The sequence below is a fragment of the Manis javanica genome, chromosome X (genome assembly GCF_040802235.1).
Source record: "Manis javanica isolate MJ-LG chromosome X, MJ_LKY, whole genome shotgun sequence".
In the NCBI taxonomy this organism is placed as follows: Eukaryota; Metazoa; Chordata; class Mammalia; order Pholidota; family Manidae; genus Manis; species Manis javanica.
Window position 1 is genome coordinate 61,219,789 of NC_133174.1, and position 14,291 is coordinate 61,234,079.

General features: G+C 39.8%; 1 protein-coding gene across 1 annotated transcript; it reads left to right on the top strand.

Annotated features, from left to right (window-relative positions):
* Positions 1–5,510: 5,510 nt before the first annotated feature.
* On the top strand, positions 5,511–13,366 carry CDX4 (caudal type homeobox 4). The gene is made up of 3 exons (XM_017642795.1): positions 5,511–6,009; positions 11,867–12,012; positions 13,178–13,366. Exons 1-3 carry the CDS (start codon positions 5,511–5,513, stop codon positions 13,364–13,366), a joined length of 834 nt encoding a protein of 277 aa, XP_017498284.1.
* Positions 13,367–14,291: the final 925 nt, after the last annotated feature.

Here is a 14,291-nt window from a genome sequence, read left to right on the forward strand (position 1 = left end):
AGGGAGAATTTGAACAATTCTTATAGAGAAAAACAGTCTAGACAAATGGAAATGCATCAGCAAAGATATACTTTTTAGTGGAAAGAGTGTTGATATGGGAGTCAACAGACCTGAGTTTGATCTCAGTTCTCTTACTCAGTTCCTTAAAGAATACTTCACCAGTAGAAGAGGACGGAATACTTCCAAACTCATTCTATTAGGCAAGAATCACTCTAATACCAAAACCAGAAGAAGACACTACAAAAAAAGAAAATTATAAACCAATATCCACGATGAACATAGATGCAAAAATCTTCAACAAACATTAGAAAACCAAATTCAAAAATATGTCAAAAGGATCATCCATGACAAACAAGTGGGATTTATTCCAGGGATGCAAGGATGGCACTATATTAGTAAATGAACCAATGTCATACACCACATTAAGAAAAGGAAGGATAAAAGCCATATGATCATCTCAAAGGATGCTGAAATAGCATTTGCCAAAATTCAACATCCCTTCATGATAAAAACTCTCAAAAATGTGTATAAAGGGAACATGCCTCAACATAATAAAGGCCGTATATGACAAACCCACAGCTAACATAATTCTCAACGGTGAAAAGCTAAAAGCCTTTCCTCTAAAATCAGGAGCAAGACAAGGATGCCCACTCTCACCACTTTTATTCAACATAGTACTGGAGGTCCTAGCCATGGCAATCAGACAACACAAAGAGATAAAAGTCATCTAAATTGGTAAGGAAGAAGTTAAACTGTCACTACTTGCAGATGACATGATACTATATATAGAAAACCCTAAAGACTCCACTGAAAAACTATTAGAACTAATAACTGGATTCAGCAAAATAACAGGATACTAAATCAATATACAGAAATCTGTTGCATTCCTATATACTAACAGCAAACTAGCAGAAAGAGAAATCAGGAAAACTATTCCATTTACAATTGCATCCAAAACAATTAAATATCTAGGAATAAACCTAACCAATGAGGTGAAAGACTTCTACTCTGAAAATTAAAGACACTCATGAGAGAAATTAAAGAAGACACTAATAAATGGAACTCTATCTTGTGCTCATGGATAGGAAGAACTAATATTGTCAAAATGGCCATCATGCCCAAAGCAATTTACAGATTCAATGTAATTCCTATCAAAATACCAATAAAATTCTTCAATGAACTATAAAAAATAGTTGTAAAATTCATATAGAACCACAAAAGACCCCAAATAGCCAAAGCAATCTTGAAAAAGAACAAAGTTGGGGGTATCACACTCCCTGATTTCAAGCTATACTACAAAGCTCCAGTATGGTGCTGGCACCAGAATAGACTCCGATCAGTGAAAGAGAATAGAGCCCAGAAATAAACCCACATATGTATGGTCTGTTAATATCTGACAAAGGATCCAAGTATATACAATGGGGGAAAAGACAGCTTTTTCAATAAATGGAGTTAGAAAAAATGGACAGCTACATGCAGGAGAATGAAACTGGATTACTCCCTCACATTATGCACAAAACTAGACTGAAAATTGATTAACGGCCTAAATATAAGACATGAAACCATAAATCTCTTAGAAGAAAATAAAGGGAAAAATCTCTTGAACATAATCATGAGCAATTTTTTTCTGGACACATCTCCTGAGGCAAAGGAAACAGTATCAAAAATGAAAAGTGGGACTACATCGAACTGAAAAGCTTCTGTACAGCAAAGGACACCATCAACAAAAGAAAAAGGAAGGCAACCTACATTACTAGAGAATATATTCATAATTGATATATCCAATAAGGGGTTAACACCCAAAATATATAAAGAACTTATATGCCTCAGCACCAAAAAACAAATAATCTGATTAAAAAAATGGACAGAGTACCTGAATAGACATTTTTCCAAAGACAAAGACAGCCAACAGGTGCATAAATGATGCTCCCTATCATTAATCATCAGGGAAACACAAATCAAAACCACAATGAGATATCATCTCACACCAGTCAGAATGGCCACTATCCAAAAGACAAGAAACAACAAGTGTTGGCAAGGATGTGGAGAAAAGGGAAGTCTCCTACATTGTTGGTGGGATTGTAAATTGGTGCATCCACTATGGAAAACGGTATGGAAATTCCAAAAAAAACTAAAAATACAAATACCATATAACCCAGTAACTCCACTTCTAGAAATTTACCTGAAGAAAACAAAGTCTCTGATTGAAAAAGATATATGCACCCCTATGTTTATTGCTGTATTATTTACAATTTACAATTACCAAGATATGGAAGCACCCTAAGTGTCCATCAATAGATGAAATGAATAAAGATGATGTTGTATATATATATATACAATGGAATATTATTCAGCCATAAAAAAGAAAGAAATCTTGCCATTTGCCACAACATGGATCGACCTAGAGGGTACTATGCTCAGTGAAATAACCCAGGCAGAGAAAGACAAATACCATATTATTTCACTTACATGTACAATCTAAAAACAAAACCAAACCTAATGAACAAAGACAACAGAGAAGTGACTTGTGGTTACCATGGGGGAGGGGTTAGGGTGGGAGTGTGAAGTAGGTGAAGGGATAAAGAGGCACAAAATCTCAATCGTAATATAAATTTGTCATAGGGATGAAAGTACAGCATACAGAATATAGTCAATATAGTCAATAATTCTGTAACATCTTTCTGTGTTGACAGTAACTACACTAGCTGGGGTGAGGATTTAATAATGTATGTAACTGTTGAATTTACTATGTTGTATACTTGAAACCAATGTAATATTGTATATCAACTATATTTCAGTTAAAACATTAATATAAATAAAAGAATACCTTCCCCTCTCAGGCCCTCAGTTTCCTCATAAGTGAAAGGATAATATTGGGTTAGCTAACTTTTAAAGATCCTCCATGTGCTTCCATCTGGACATAATTTTTCAAGCATGAAGTAGACCACTTTACTTCAGGATAGAATTGGTGAAAGAGAATAATGCAAAGGTAATTAGATCTGTGTTATGAAGAGTATTGAATGCCAGACTTGGAAGCCTGAGCAGAGAAAGGAAATAGAAGCCCAGCACCAGGTTTAATCACTGAGGTTGCACATTTAGCCTGGTTCCAATTTAAGAACATGAACTTTGCAGTCAAGGAAACCTAGGATGGGACTCTAGCTTTACTACACAGCAGTGGTTTATTTAGATAGTTATGCCACCTCTTTCTAAGCCTCACTTTCTTCATCTTTAAAACAGGAATGATAATATATAAGTCATGGGACTGCTGTGAAGATTACCTGAGACCATGTGTACAAAGTGTCTATAGGCATGTTACTTTCCTACTCCTTAGCCCCTCACTCCAGTGCCAGGCTTTAATTAGTCTTTGCTAAACAATTACTTCTATTCCTTCTCCTTCTCCAAAGAAGGCTTCAAAATATATCCAGAATCCAACTTCTCTCCATCCTCAACACCATTTACCTGAATTATTGCAATAACCCTTTAATTAATTAACCTGATCTATTTTGCCCACTTACATTCTGTTCTTAATCCAACTGCTAGAATGATCCTTTCAAAACTTAAATCATGTCATTCCTCTGCTCAAACCCCTACAATGTCTCCCTATCTCACTTAGAGCAAAGACTAGAATCTTTACAATGTCTCACACCCCCTTAACTCTTGGACCTCCTCTACTCTTTAGCCACATTGTCTTCCTTTAGAAGACATTCTCTTTTCACTTGTTCTCCCTATCTGGATTCTTTCCTCATAGCTCACACCATTACCTCTTCTTTATTTTATTTAAATGTCATTTCTAAGTAAGGTCCTCCCAGATCACCACATTTAAAGTTGGAACACCTCCTTGCATTCCCTATCCTCTTTCCTGCTTTCTTTTCCTTCACAGCACTAATACCATCTGACATACCCCAAAATTTAATTACTTTTTAGTGTCTCCCCATTAGAATATAAGCTTAATAAGGTCAAGGGCTTTGTTCACTATTGATGTCTCCACACATAGTACAGCACCTATCACTCAATAAATATTTGTTGAGGGAATTAATGAATACAATGGTCCCATACTGTGTACCAAGTTAAGGAGTTTGCACACATTCTTAGTAAATCCTGTCTAGTAATGCACTCTTAGGAACCTTATTTTACATAGTGAAAAACCTTGAAACTCCCAGAGATGAAGTGACATTCCCAAAGCCAAAGAGGGATCAGTTAATATGGGTGCCAAGTCAGGTTGGACTTTATAAAGGAGCACATTCCCTGAGTAGGAGCACAGCCTTGGCTAAAGGTTGTGGTAGGTTTGTAGGTTTGGGGAGAGGAAGAAGGGGTGGGAGAGGGTGGAGCTGGGAAGGAACACTGGGTCACAGATTGATTTTGTGGTCAGGAGGTAATCTTAACCCAAAATCTTGAGTTGTTTGGCATCCACTGGCAAGCCCATGTCTTTTTCAAGAATTAGAACTCTACAAAGGAAATCTCAAGTATGAAAGAAAGTTGGAAACTGCAGCTGCCCTGGATTTAAAATTGCAGGAAATTGGCACCTTTGAGCACTAGCTTTTTGAGGCAGAAGCCATACCTAGCAGAAAGAGACACCAGAAATCAGTGAACTGAAATGAAAATAAGAAAGCCCACTACCCACATAGTTCTCTTCTCTCTTTCCTCTCCTCTTTCATAACCTATTCTCTTTAGTTCTCTTTAATTTGTGCATATTTGTAAAACATCGATTTAATCCAGCCTGTCACCTACTAGAATATAACCTTAGGAAGGCAGAGCAGGAATGTTTGTCTCTTGTTCACTGCTCTATACCCAGTGCCTACAACAGTGCCTGACACACAGTGAGCATACAATGTATAGTTGTAAAATGAATATCCTTAGAAACAAAGCCCTCCTCCTGGGGGAAGGGGCAATGAGGAGAAGGTAAAGCACTTTTCGGTGGTATCATGGACCAGTACCATGTGGAGTACCCCTGCCAGAGAATGTGGGAAAAGAGGATACCAGGGATTCAGGCAAGGCAAGATCAGCCAAAAGAGAAAAGGCCCCAGAGTAAGGACTGAATCCCAAAGAGCAGGACTTGGCCCTGCTTCTGCATGTCTCCATCTCACTTTGGAGGGAGCTGGTCAGAAACCCCTGTAGCTTCCTGCCTTCAAAGGCATAAGACTAGCGCTATGTGGACCAGATGGACAAAAGTGAGAAAGATGAGACAGACAGACCTGGCAGCTCTGGGAGAGGGAGCGTAGAGTGAACAAGTCCCTGTGAAAGTGAAATGGCTCTTCATTTGAATGCAAATGTTATGTAAAAGCCTGAAGCTCCTTGACGTCAGCCCAGCCATTGGTGGCCCTTCTATACCGGGCTACCAGTCACCTGGAAACCGTCAGGGTAGGAAACGCTGGATGTAGTCTGAGGTGCACGGGAGAGCGTGCAGTACAACTCCAGACTGACTGATTCCCGGCTGCTTCTCAAAGTCGGTTTGGGGTGTTGCAGGGACTTCAGAATGGCTTAGGGAGCACCTTCCTCATACCCAAGCCACCATGTACAGAAGCTGCCTTTTGGAAAAAGATCCGGGCATGTACCCGGGCACTCTAAGGAGCCCCGTGGGAGGCGGCACCGCTGGGACTGGCGGCTCTGGGGACGGTGGGAATCCCCCAGCCTCCAACTTCTCAGTGGCCCCCGCCTACACTCACTACATGGGGTATCCCCATATGCCCAGCATGGATCTTCACGGGTCATCGCTGGGGGCCTGGGGCTCACACTACAGTGCCCCTCGGGAAGACTGGAGTGCGTACCCTGGGCCTTCCAGTACAATGGGCGCGGTGCCCATGAACGACGTGACTTCGAGCCCCACCGCTTTTGGCTCACCGGAATACAGCAACCTGGGTCCCGCGGGCGGTGGAAGCAGCGGTGGCAGCCTGCCAGCCCCTGCCGGCGGGTCGCTGTTCCCCATAGACGTCGGCGCAGCTGAAGCCAGTTCGCCCAGCAGAAGCCGCCACAGCCCCTATGCATGGATGCGCAAGACAGTGCAGGTGACGGGTGAGTAATCGATTCCAATGCCCTCACACCTTTCCTTCCTTCACTTCTCTACTTTTCTTGGCCCACCCGCCCTCCTACTTCTCAAGGCCTCTCCCGGGGACAGCTTAGCTGAAGAAACTGCGTGGCTGACTGCCCAGGGTCCCCGCCCATTAGTGGCCTCCCTCGAATGTGCCTCTGCTCAAAGCTCGCAGAGTGTGGCGTAGGGAATTATATCCACTCTAGGGGTGATTTTCACAATTCGCTGGATCAGTCGAAGGAGCCAGCTGTGTACAATGGGCATGTTGAACTACAAGGATCAGGATCCAACCCTGCGGTTGGGAAAATAGATGCATGGGAAAGACAGATGATTGAATGAGTCAAGAAGATACAGTGTCCCGATGCTCACTCAGTCACAGCCGCTTGCCGTTTGATTTCAAACCTTTTCCCTTTCTGGGCGGGTCGGCTTCCCCAAAAAACTTGTGATGCTCTATTTAAGTTCACGGTGCTTGGCTGGCAACGGACCCTTCCAGGTTAGCCCCAGTGGCAAAGTGGCCTCATCACCTGGCCTCTCAAGGAAGCTCCAGCTTCCTTCACTCAAGCTGGCATAAGCCAGCTGGACTAGAACCCTTTGCCTTCTTCAAATGTCCTTTCCTCCAATGGAAGGGTTAAGGCAGGTGAGAAGGCTACAGCACGCCCCTGGGACATTATAATCTACTCAACCCTAAAATCCGCTGAGCTCTTACAAGTATCAGCCCCAGCACTAGTAAGTGGTTAAAGCCCTTATGACTACGCAAGCAGGCGTCCCGAGGCGCAGTGGCTAGATGCAGGTCTGTGACGGCGCGCGGAAAGGCCCGGGAATCTCAGCCTAATTCTCACCCACGCTCATACCAGCAAGCCAGTGGGCGACTACTGGGAGTCAGGGCGGGAGAAGTGGGCACTCCGCTTTAGTCTTAGACTGGGGGAGGCGGGGAGATGTTTGTTTTCAGCTGTAGTTGTTCTTTTATCACATTCTTATTATTCCTATCCGTCGCTCCCTGTCATTAGAGAAAATTAGTAAAATTCAACTCTATCACTTTCATCCCTCTGGGGAGGAAATGACATTTCAATAGCGTTTGTCCACAATGATTATGTTTCTTTCAGAGTTCCACACTTTTTCTCCCCTCCAAAAAGCAAAGGAAGCAGCGTGGGAAGGGACCAATTTTTACCAGCAGGACTCTTAACCAGGAGGCAGTTCCAGTTGATTAGGACATTACTAGGGTAGCAGTCCCAGATTTAAAATGGAGTTTAGATACTTGGCTTTAAAGCTTTTGGAAGTAAAGCTGCATTTTTCTTTTTTCTTTTTTTTGAAATATGGGTGAGTCAGCTGGCTCAATAGAATAGAATATGAGGTTAGTACTCCCAAGGCTGTTATTACATCTAATCTTCAGGTTGTAATTAACATCAATTCACTAAACCCTAACTATTAGCAAAAGATACAGTAGCCAGAAAAGTCACTGCTCACAGTCCAGGATTATGTTTTGAAATACTTTAGAAGAGGAAAATCACTAGTATGTTGTTCAGAAGAGAAAATAATAGTGCGGGAGTGGGGAGGGTGGGGGATGAACAAGATAAAAGAAATTTTCCTGAGTCATGAATTTTTGTTTATAAGAAAAAATATGACAGGTTTCTCTGCTTAAATGTCTTCTATCTGCAGTTGCTTTATGAACCAGAGTCTCTTTCTTGGATAATCCCCATGCCAGGAGAAGTTTAGAAAGGGTCTCCTTAGTTTGTAGTATCCTCATCATTAGCTGAGGCTTCAAACCAGGCTGTACAATGCCACTTTCACAAAATTTTTCTCTCCAACTTCTATGAGAAATTTAAAATGAGTGATTTTGGAAACCTTTGACTCCTGGTGGCCTATCCTATAGATGAGGTTTTATTAAATTCCGTCTTTGTTTCATTTTAATGTCTTATAAATTAAAATTACATCTTTGCTATATTTTTGTAGCCCAAGGTACATATTTTAGCAACAACTTAAGAATATGATGAAAAGGATGGACCCTCTACCCAGGAAAAATGGACAAAAATCCACCTACATGCACACACACACACACACACACACACAAGACATGCCCTTAAAAAATGAAAATTGTAGGAGATTCATGAACCCACTGAAGCCCTTCCAGGGATCTCAGATTATAAATGCCACAAAAAAGTTAAGCTGCTTACCTCACTGGATCACTGCAAATGAAAATGCATCCATTTGTATGCTTAGTTCATAATGAGTATTAGACAAATATTTACTTATTAATTAAATGAATGAATGAGTCAGAGCGTCCTAAATTTTCTACTTCACTCTGTAGTATTGTGGGACAACATTTGGCTTATGGCTGAGAAGAAAATAGATGAACTAAAACATTGAAGTAACCCCTCCCTGATTAAGCTTTTTCCATTACTGAAGAATGTTTTAAATAGTTATAGGAAGAAAAATACACATATTAGATGACTATCAGAAAACATTTCATAGTGATTATTATCACATTTGATTTTCTAATGAGAGAAAGGGGACCGACATATGGAGTAAATGACTGTCCCCTAGGTGAATTGATTAAAAAGAGTTTTATTTCCATTTCATTCCCTAAATGGTCTGTTCCAATACACATCAGGTGAGATATTCAATTTAAAGATTATATGAAAGGGAACCTAACAGGAAAGTTGTGAAAAGTTAAGTATTTTCATATTTTAAACATTGTCAGTGCATTACAGCTGAGAATTATTTTTTCATCTTTTCTTTAACCAAAGTTGTAGCCCTGGATGAGTATTGGCAAGGTGGTAACCTAAGCAATATTGGAGAGAGGCTTTATGGTTAGAGGTGGGAAATAGGGAAAGAAGTGACTTTGAGTAATTCTGATTAAGCCACTGGACAAAACACAGAAATTTATACTTAGAAGGTTTTATTCAATTAGGACACTTCAAAAAATGAGTTGCTTAATAATTCTTGAAGCTTATCATTGTCTTCTTAGCTTTGATCATTTCACTGGATAATTTTTATAAATGAATTTGGATGCAATTTTTAACTAAAAGCAGCAAAGGATTACCATAAAATGGAAAGGCATCATGATGAGGTCAACTGCACTGTACTCCCCATAGAAGGAAATTGGTTTCCATCTTTACCCTTACTGTCATCATTATCATAACCCCTAGGTTTGGAGAGTGCTTTTCTGCCTAACAACACTTTCACAGCCAGTCTCTCAAATGAGAACACTTAGAGTGATAAAAGTCATCATATATGATAACATTGGCTTGCAGACTCTATGGGAATACTATCTCCTGGGTAATGAGAAGGAGTCCATCCATCCTGAACTACAGAGGTTTGTATGAGTCTTAGCTGGGGGATGAGGGGGCCGCAGAGTGGTGAGGTAAGGCAATGAAATACCCACTACGGAAGAATAGAAGCAGCCTTTTAATACATGTTAATCTTTGTTACTGTGCTAAATTAGTCCAGAATAGCACCAGAGAAGAAAATCCCTCACCCTCAGAAATGTTGTAGTCTCTAGGAAAAGAGAACAGTTTCAACAATAAAAGCCAGTATTGTTAGTGCTTTGTTGGTGTTTTGGTGTGCGAATATGGACGTTATGCTCTATTAGAAAATGTCCAAATTCCATTTAATCGAATATCATCATTTAAGGGGGAGAGGCAATGAGACTGGAGTGGGGGTTGGGATGGAGAGAAAATAGCTTAGGGGGAAGGACACAAGAGGAGCACCAGCAAATGGGAATTCATTTCTCTTTGTAAACTGTGCAGTCAATATTTTCCCCTAAGCTACATCTTCTTGAGGTTTAAGGTCTTATCTGTCAGATTGGGGCAACAGACCGTTTTTAACACTTCTTATGGCTTTGATATGCAGCCGGGCTCTCCCTCATCCCTCCTTTCTTCAGGGGTTATATTGCCGGAAAGGGTGAGGATTTTCATGGCAAATAAAGAGGCCTGGTCTTGACTTTATTGTCCTCAGAAGAAACTGCAAGAGGGGAATTTATGACCAACGGGGGAGGGGAAGGACTGCATCCTTCCAGAGTTCTTGAAGTCTGGTTATATTTACTGATTACCAAACAGCGGAAAACACAGACACACACTAGTTGAATTTTAACTTCTGCCTCAAGTTAGAATCCAAACGCTCAGCCACTTTGGGATTAGGAAGGCTTTTAGGAAACATTTCTTCAAAGATATATTCTGACCCTAAGATTTGAGGTTCTGGAAATAAACTAAACCTCAGAGTTTTCATTGTGACCTCAAATATTACATTCGGCCTTTGTTAACATACCAAATGCCAGACTCCTGGTTTCCTGGGTTTCTGTTTGGGTTCATAAAACCAGCTCAAAGTTTGGGCCTTTGAGATAGGTTAACTGACTGGGGCTCATCATTTTCCATTTTCAAGGTGGAATGTTTTGTTAGTTCGTTAGTCTATAAGTTATTTAGCTATATAGTTTAATCCTAAACTATACCTCGCATCTAAAATTTGTTTCTACATTCACGTCCCCCCCCCCAACTTTTTTTTTCTTGGAGATGAAAGGGTGTCTGACATTTGTTTAGGGCTTGTAAATTCCAGGCCACTTGGCTGGTGTTCCTGAATGTAAAGAGGGTTCAGGATGGGATCTTATGCTATGTAGCTCCTTTGTTAAGCTTGTGCTGCATCTTAACACCTCAATGGAGTTTAGGGAACTACTTTAAAGAAACCTTTGTCCTACAGATCGCTCCCCAAAACCTTACATCAAAAACAACCAAGGAAGATCAGAAGGAACTTGCCAAAAGCCATAGGGAAAAGGAGGTAGATCCTAGACGGGGTTAGAAAAATTGAAAAGAAGGGGAAACTTCCAAATCACCTTTGGAAAATTTGAAAGAGGAATAAAACTCTATTTGAAGGAGAGCATGAAAAATTAGCTAAATGTTGTAACACAAAGCAAATGTTTGTATATCCTTTCAAAGGATACTAGAATACTTATTTTATTCTTCTAAGTCAATAACTCATCCTTCCCCCATTCATTATCTACTTTGGAATAAAAATTGGTTTAAGATCCCATGAAAAAAACTACACTAGTTTTTTCCAATAAGTAATTGAGCTATCCTAGAACTGAATCTAAGTGACAATAAATGTTTTCTTTTAAAATTACTATCCAAATGAAATTCTTTCTGAAATGTATATACAACTAGAATACATATAACTAAAAATGTTAGGATCACAGGTAGTTTGCCACACTTGGGCCATTCTTATACTTCCCAATATGTTTAAACTGGGAATGACAGTACACAGGACTGGGAGTCAAAGGTATATGTTTGGGTCCCCACTTCTCAGGTTACTAGCATAAGGCCATTTACTTACACTAAGCCTCAGATTCCTTATATGTAAGTGGGGATAAGACATGTTCTGCATAATTTGAAAGGGTAGGTGAGAGGTTCAATATGAAACAGTATGAATGAACTGCATAAAATATAAAGGGAAGTGCATGTGTAATGGATGTTGCTACTATGTGAGTGAGGAAGAAATGAAAATGATGGGTTAAGTGTTTGTTTTAAAATAATTTGGTGTTAAATAAAATAAAATAAAATAAACTTTGGTGTTACAGGAGGTCACTGGTGGTGTGATAGGTGAGTTGGATATATATACATGTGTGTGTGTGTGTGTGTGTGTGTGTGTGTGTGTGTGTGTGTGTGTGTAATAGCCACGAATAACAAAGTATTTAATGGACAAATGGACTTATGGCATATTTGGTTCAAAAAATGTACTTGTTTCATATTTGAAAGTAATAGATGAGGATGGGAACTGTGGCTATGATTCCTTCATCCAAAACAATCTCCAAATAAGCAAAATACTATCTGAATGTACTGCTTTCTCCCCTAATAGGGAAAACCAGGACAAAAGAGAAGTATCGTGTGGTTTACACCGATCATCAAAGATTGGAGCTGGAGAAGGAATTCCACTGCAATAGATACATCACAATTCGAAGAAAATCAGAGCTGGCAGTCAACTTGGGCCTTTCTGAAAGACAGGTACACCACAAGTTCATCCAATATGTCTCATACAGTCATCTCAATAGGCCGAAGTTTTAGGGAAGTCTGTAAGAATGGAAGGTAAACAGAAGACCAAGGTATTTTCCAAGCTCTCCTGAAGCCCACATTCATCCTACTAGACCTCCTACTTTAGTTTCATTGGCTGGTGGGTTTATTAATAATTGAATATGGTGGGCACTGTGTAGTGTGGAAGCAAAGGGGTGGGGACATAGGAGGCACAGGCGGATTAAAAACTCTTATAGGATTGATCAGTCAAGTCAAACCTTGATCTGGTTCCCTCAAGTAATCACAACCAATGTATGAAGTGGAGATTGGCAATTACGGCAATTATCTGGTTCCTATCAGTCAAATTACAGCAGAAAGTGAACAGCAATGTTGCTAAGTGAACCAAGTTTTTATTTTACTCTGGGCAGCAAAATTTAATTTTCTATCGTCTGCATAGTACTACAATGCCTGCCTGAAATTAAGCTGACTGGGTATTCAATGAAGATTAAATCATGGCAAGGATCATTGGTTTCCATTCATCTGATCTTTGACTTTCATAGCTACCTGATATTTTTTCACTTAAGTCTAGGAGTAACCCTAGAATCATAGAATTCTAGAATTGTAAAGCCTATTAATGTATTGCCTTATCCCATGCAGCTTGTATTTCAACCATGTATGAAGGCACATCACTATCACAGCAAGAGATAAAATAGTTCATCAACTTGTTCACCCAGTTCTGTTTCTCTAACCTTACTGTTAGGAAGTTTCTTTTAATGACAGTTCGTAATCACCTTTGTTATTTAAATCCCTCCCTCTTTATCACTACACCTCAGCATCTGTCATTCTATTATTATTTATTTCTACCTGTGCAACAGATATAGTGGGTGAGGTGTAATACAAAGAGTGCTGCATTCAGAATCAGCAGCCCTGGACATGATCTCAGTTTAGTCTCATACAAGATGCTTTCCCTCTCTTAATCTCAGCATTTTTTTAGCCTGTTAAATGAGCATACCTTACAACATCATCGTGAGGCTCAAATGAAGTGATGCATGTGAAAACGTTTTGTAAATGCTTAAAGTCCCTGAACAATATCAGCAGTAACTTAGAAAATTGAATTCAGTATGTTGCCCCATTAAATCCAAAGCATTTTGTGTTTCAGGTGAAAATCTGGTTTCAGAATCGCAGAGCAAAGGAGAGAAAAATGATCAAAAAGAAAATCTCCCAGTTTGAGAACAGTGGAAGCTCGGTGCAAAGTGACTCTGGCTCCATCAGCCCTGGGGAACTACCTAACACTTTTTTCACCACCTCTTCTGCTATCCATGGATTTCAGCCTATTGAGATACAATAGGTCATAGTATCTGAATGAAAGAAAGGCAAAGAGAAATGGAAAGTGTCCTTCCTTTAGCTTTGTCTTTTTGGTCTCTAAGACAATAGCAGAGGAGTTGGGACAGGATGTAATTCCTTCTAAGGCAATACTTAGAACAAGTGGATGCGCAGTTGAAGATAAGTCAGGAGTCACTTACTGTTAGAAATCATCCCCAGAAAATTCTTGTTATGTGCTAAACTATATGTCAGTCATTCAGGAAGCTTGGTGATAAGCTATATAATTAAAAGCTAAAATCAGAGGCCCTTGCAACTCTAGTCACAATTTCAGAAACTTGCTTGTGAACAAACTACAAAAAATAGTTCTGCCAGGAGGCACATTTGTGTAGGTGTTCTTGTGTTTGTTATTTGATGCTGGGTGTGTTCTTATATACTGTCTTTGGGGAATGGGAAAAAGGTAAGAAATTTATCCATTTCTAGCTACCCTTTCAGGTGTTGAATTCAACAGCTAGCAACATTTTCATAATGAAGACAGTTGTTTAAAAATAAGCAGGAGATGATTCTGAATCCATTGTCACTGGCTAATAAAAATAATAAATAAAAAAGACCATTTTTGTCTCTTGATCATACTTGTCTGGCATCAATGATCTTATCTTAGAACTTCCAGCCTGCAGTGTCAATTTCAAATCTTGCCCAAAGAATGAAATCAGACCAGAACAATACAGGTCATCTTAGTGGAGTCATTAGGAAGACAGATCTCCAACATACAGAGTAAATTCTTCCCCATTTCTGTCCTTTTACTCCATTTGCTGCTATAGTTCAATGGCTGTCAGACTTAAGATGAGCACACGGATAGTGTACTACTAGTCTATAGGTTCTCCTTGCCATCACCTTTAACCTGTTCAATTTTACCTACATTAGGTCATGTCAATGCAGTGCGGCCCAAGGAG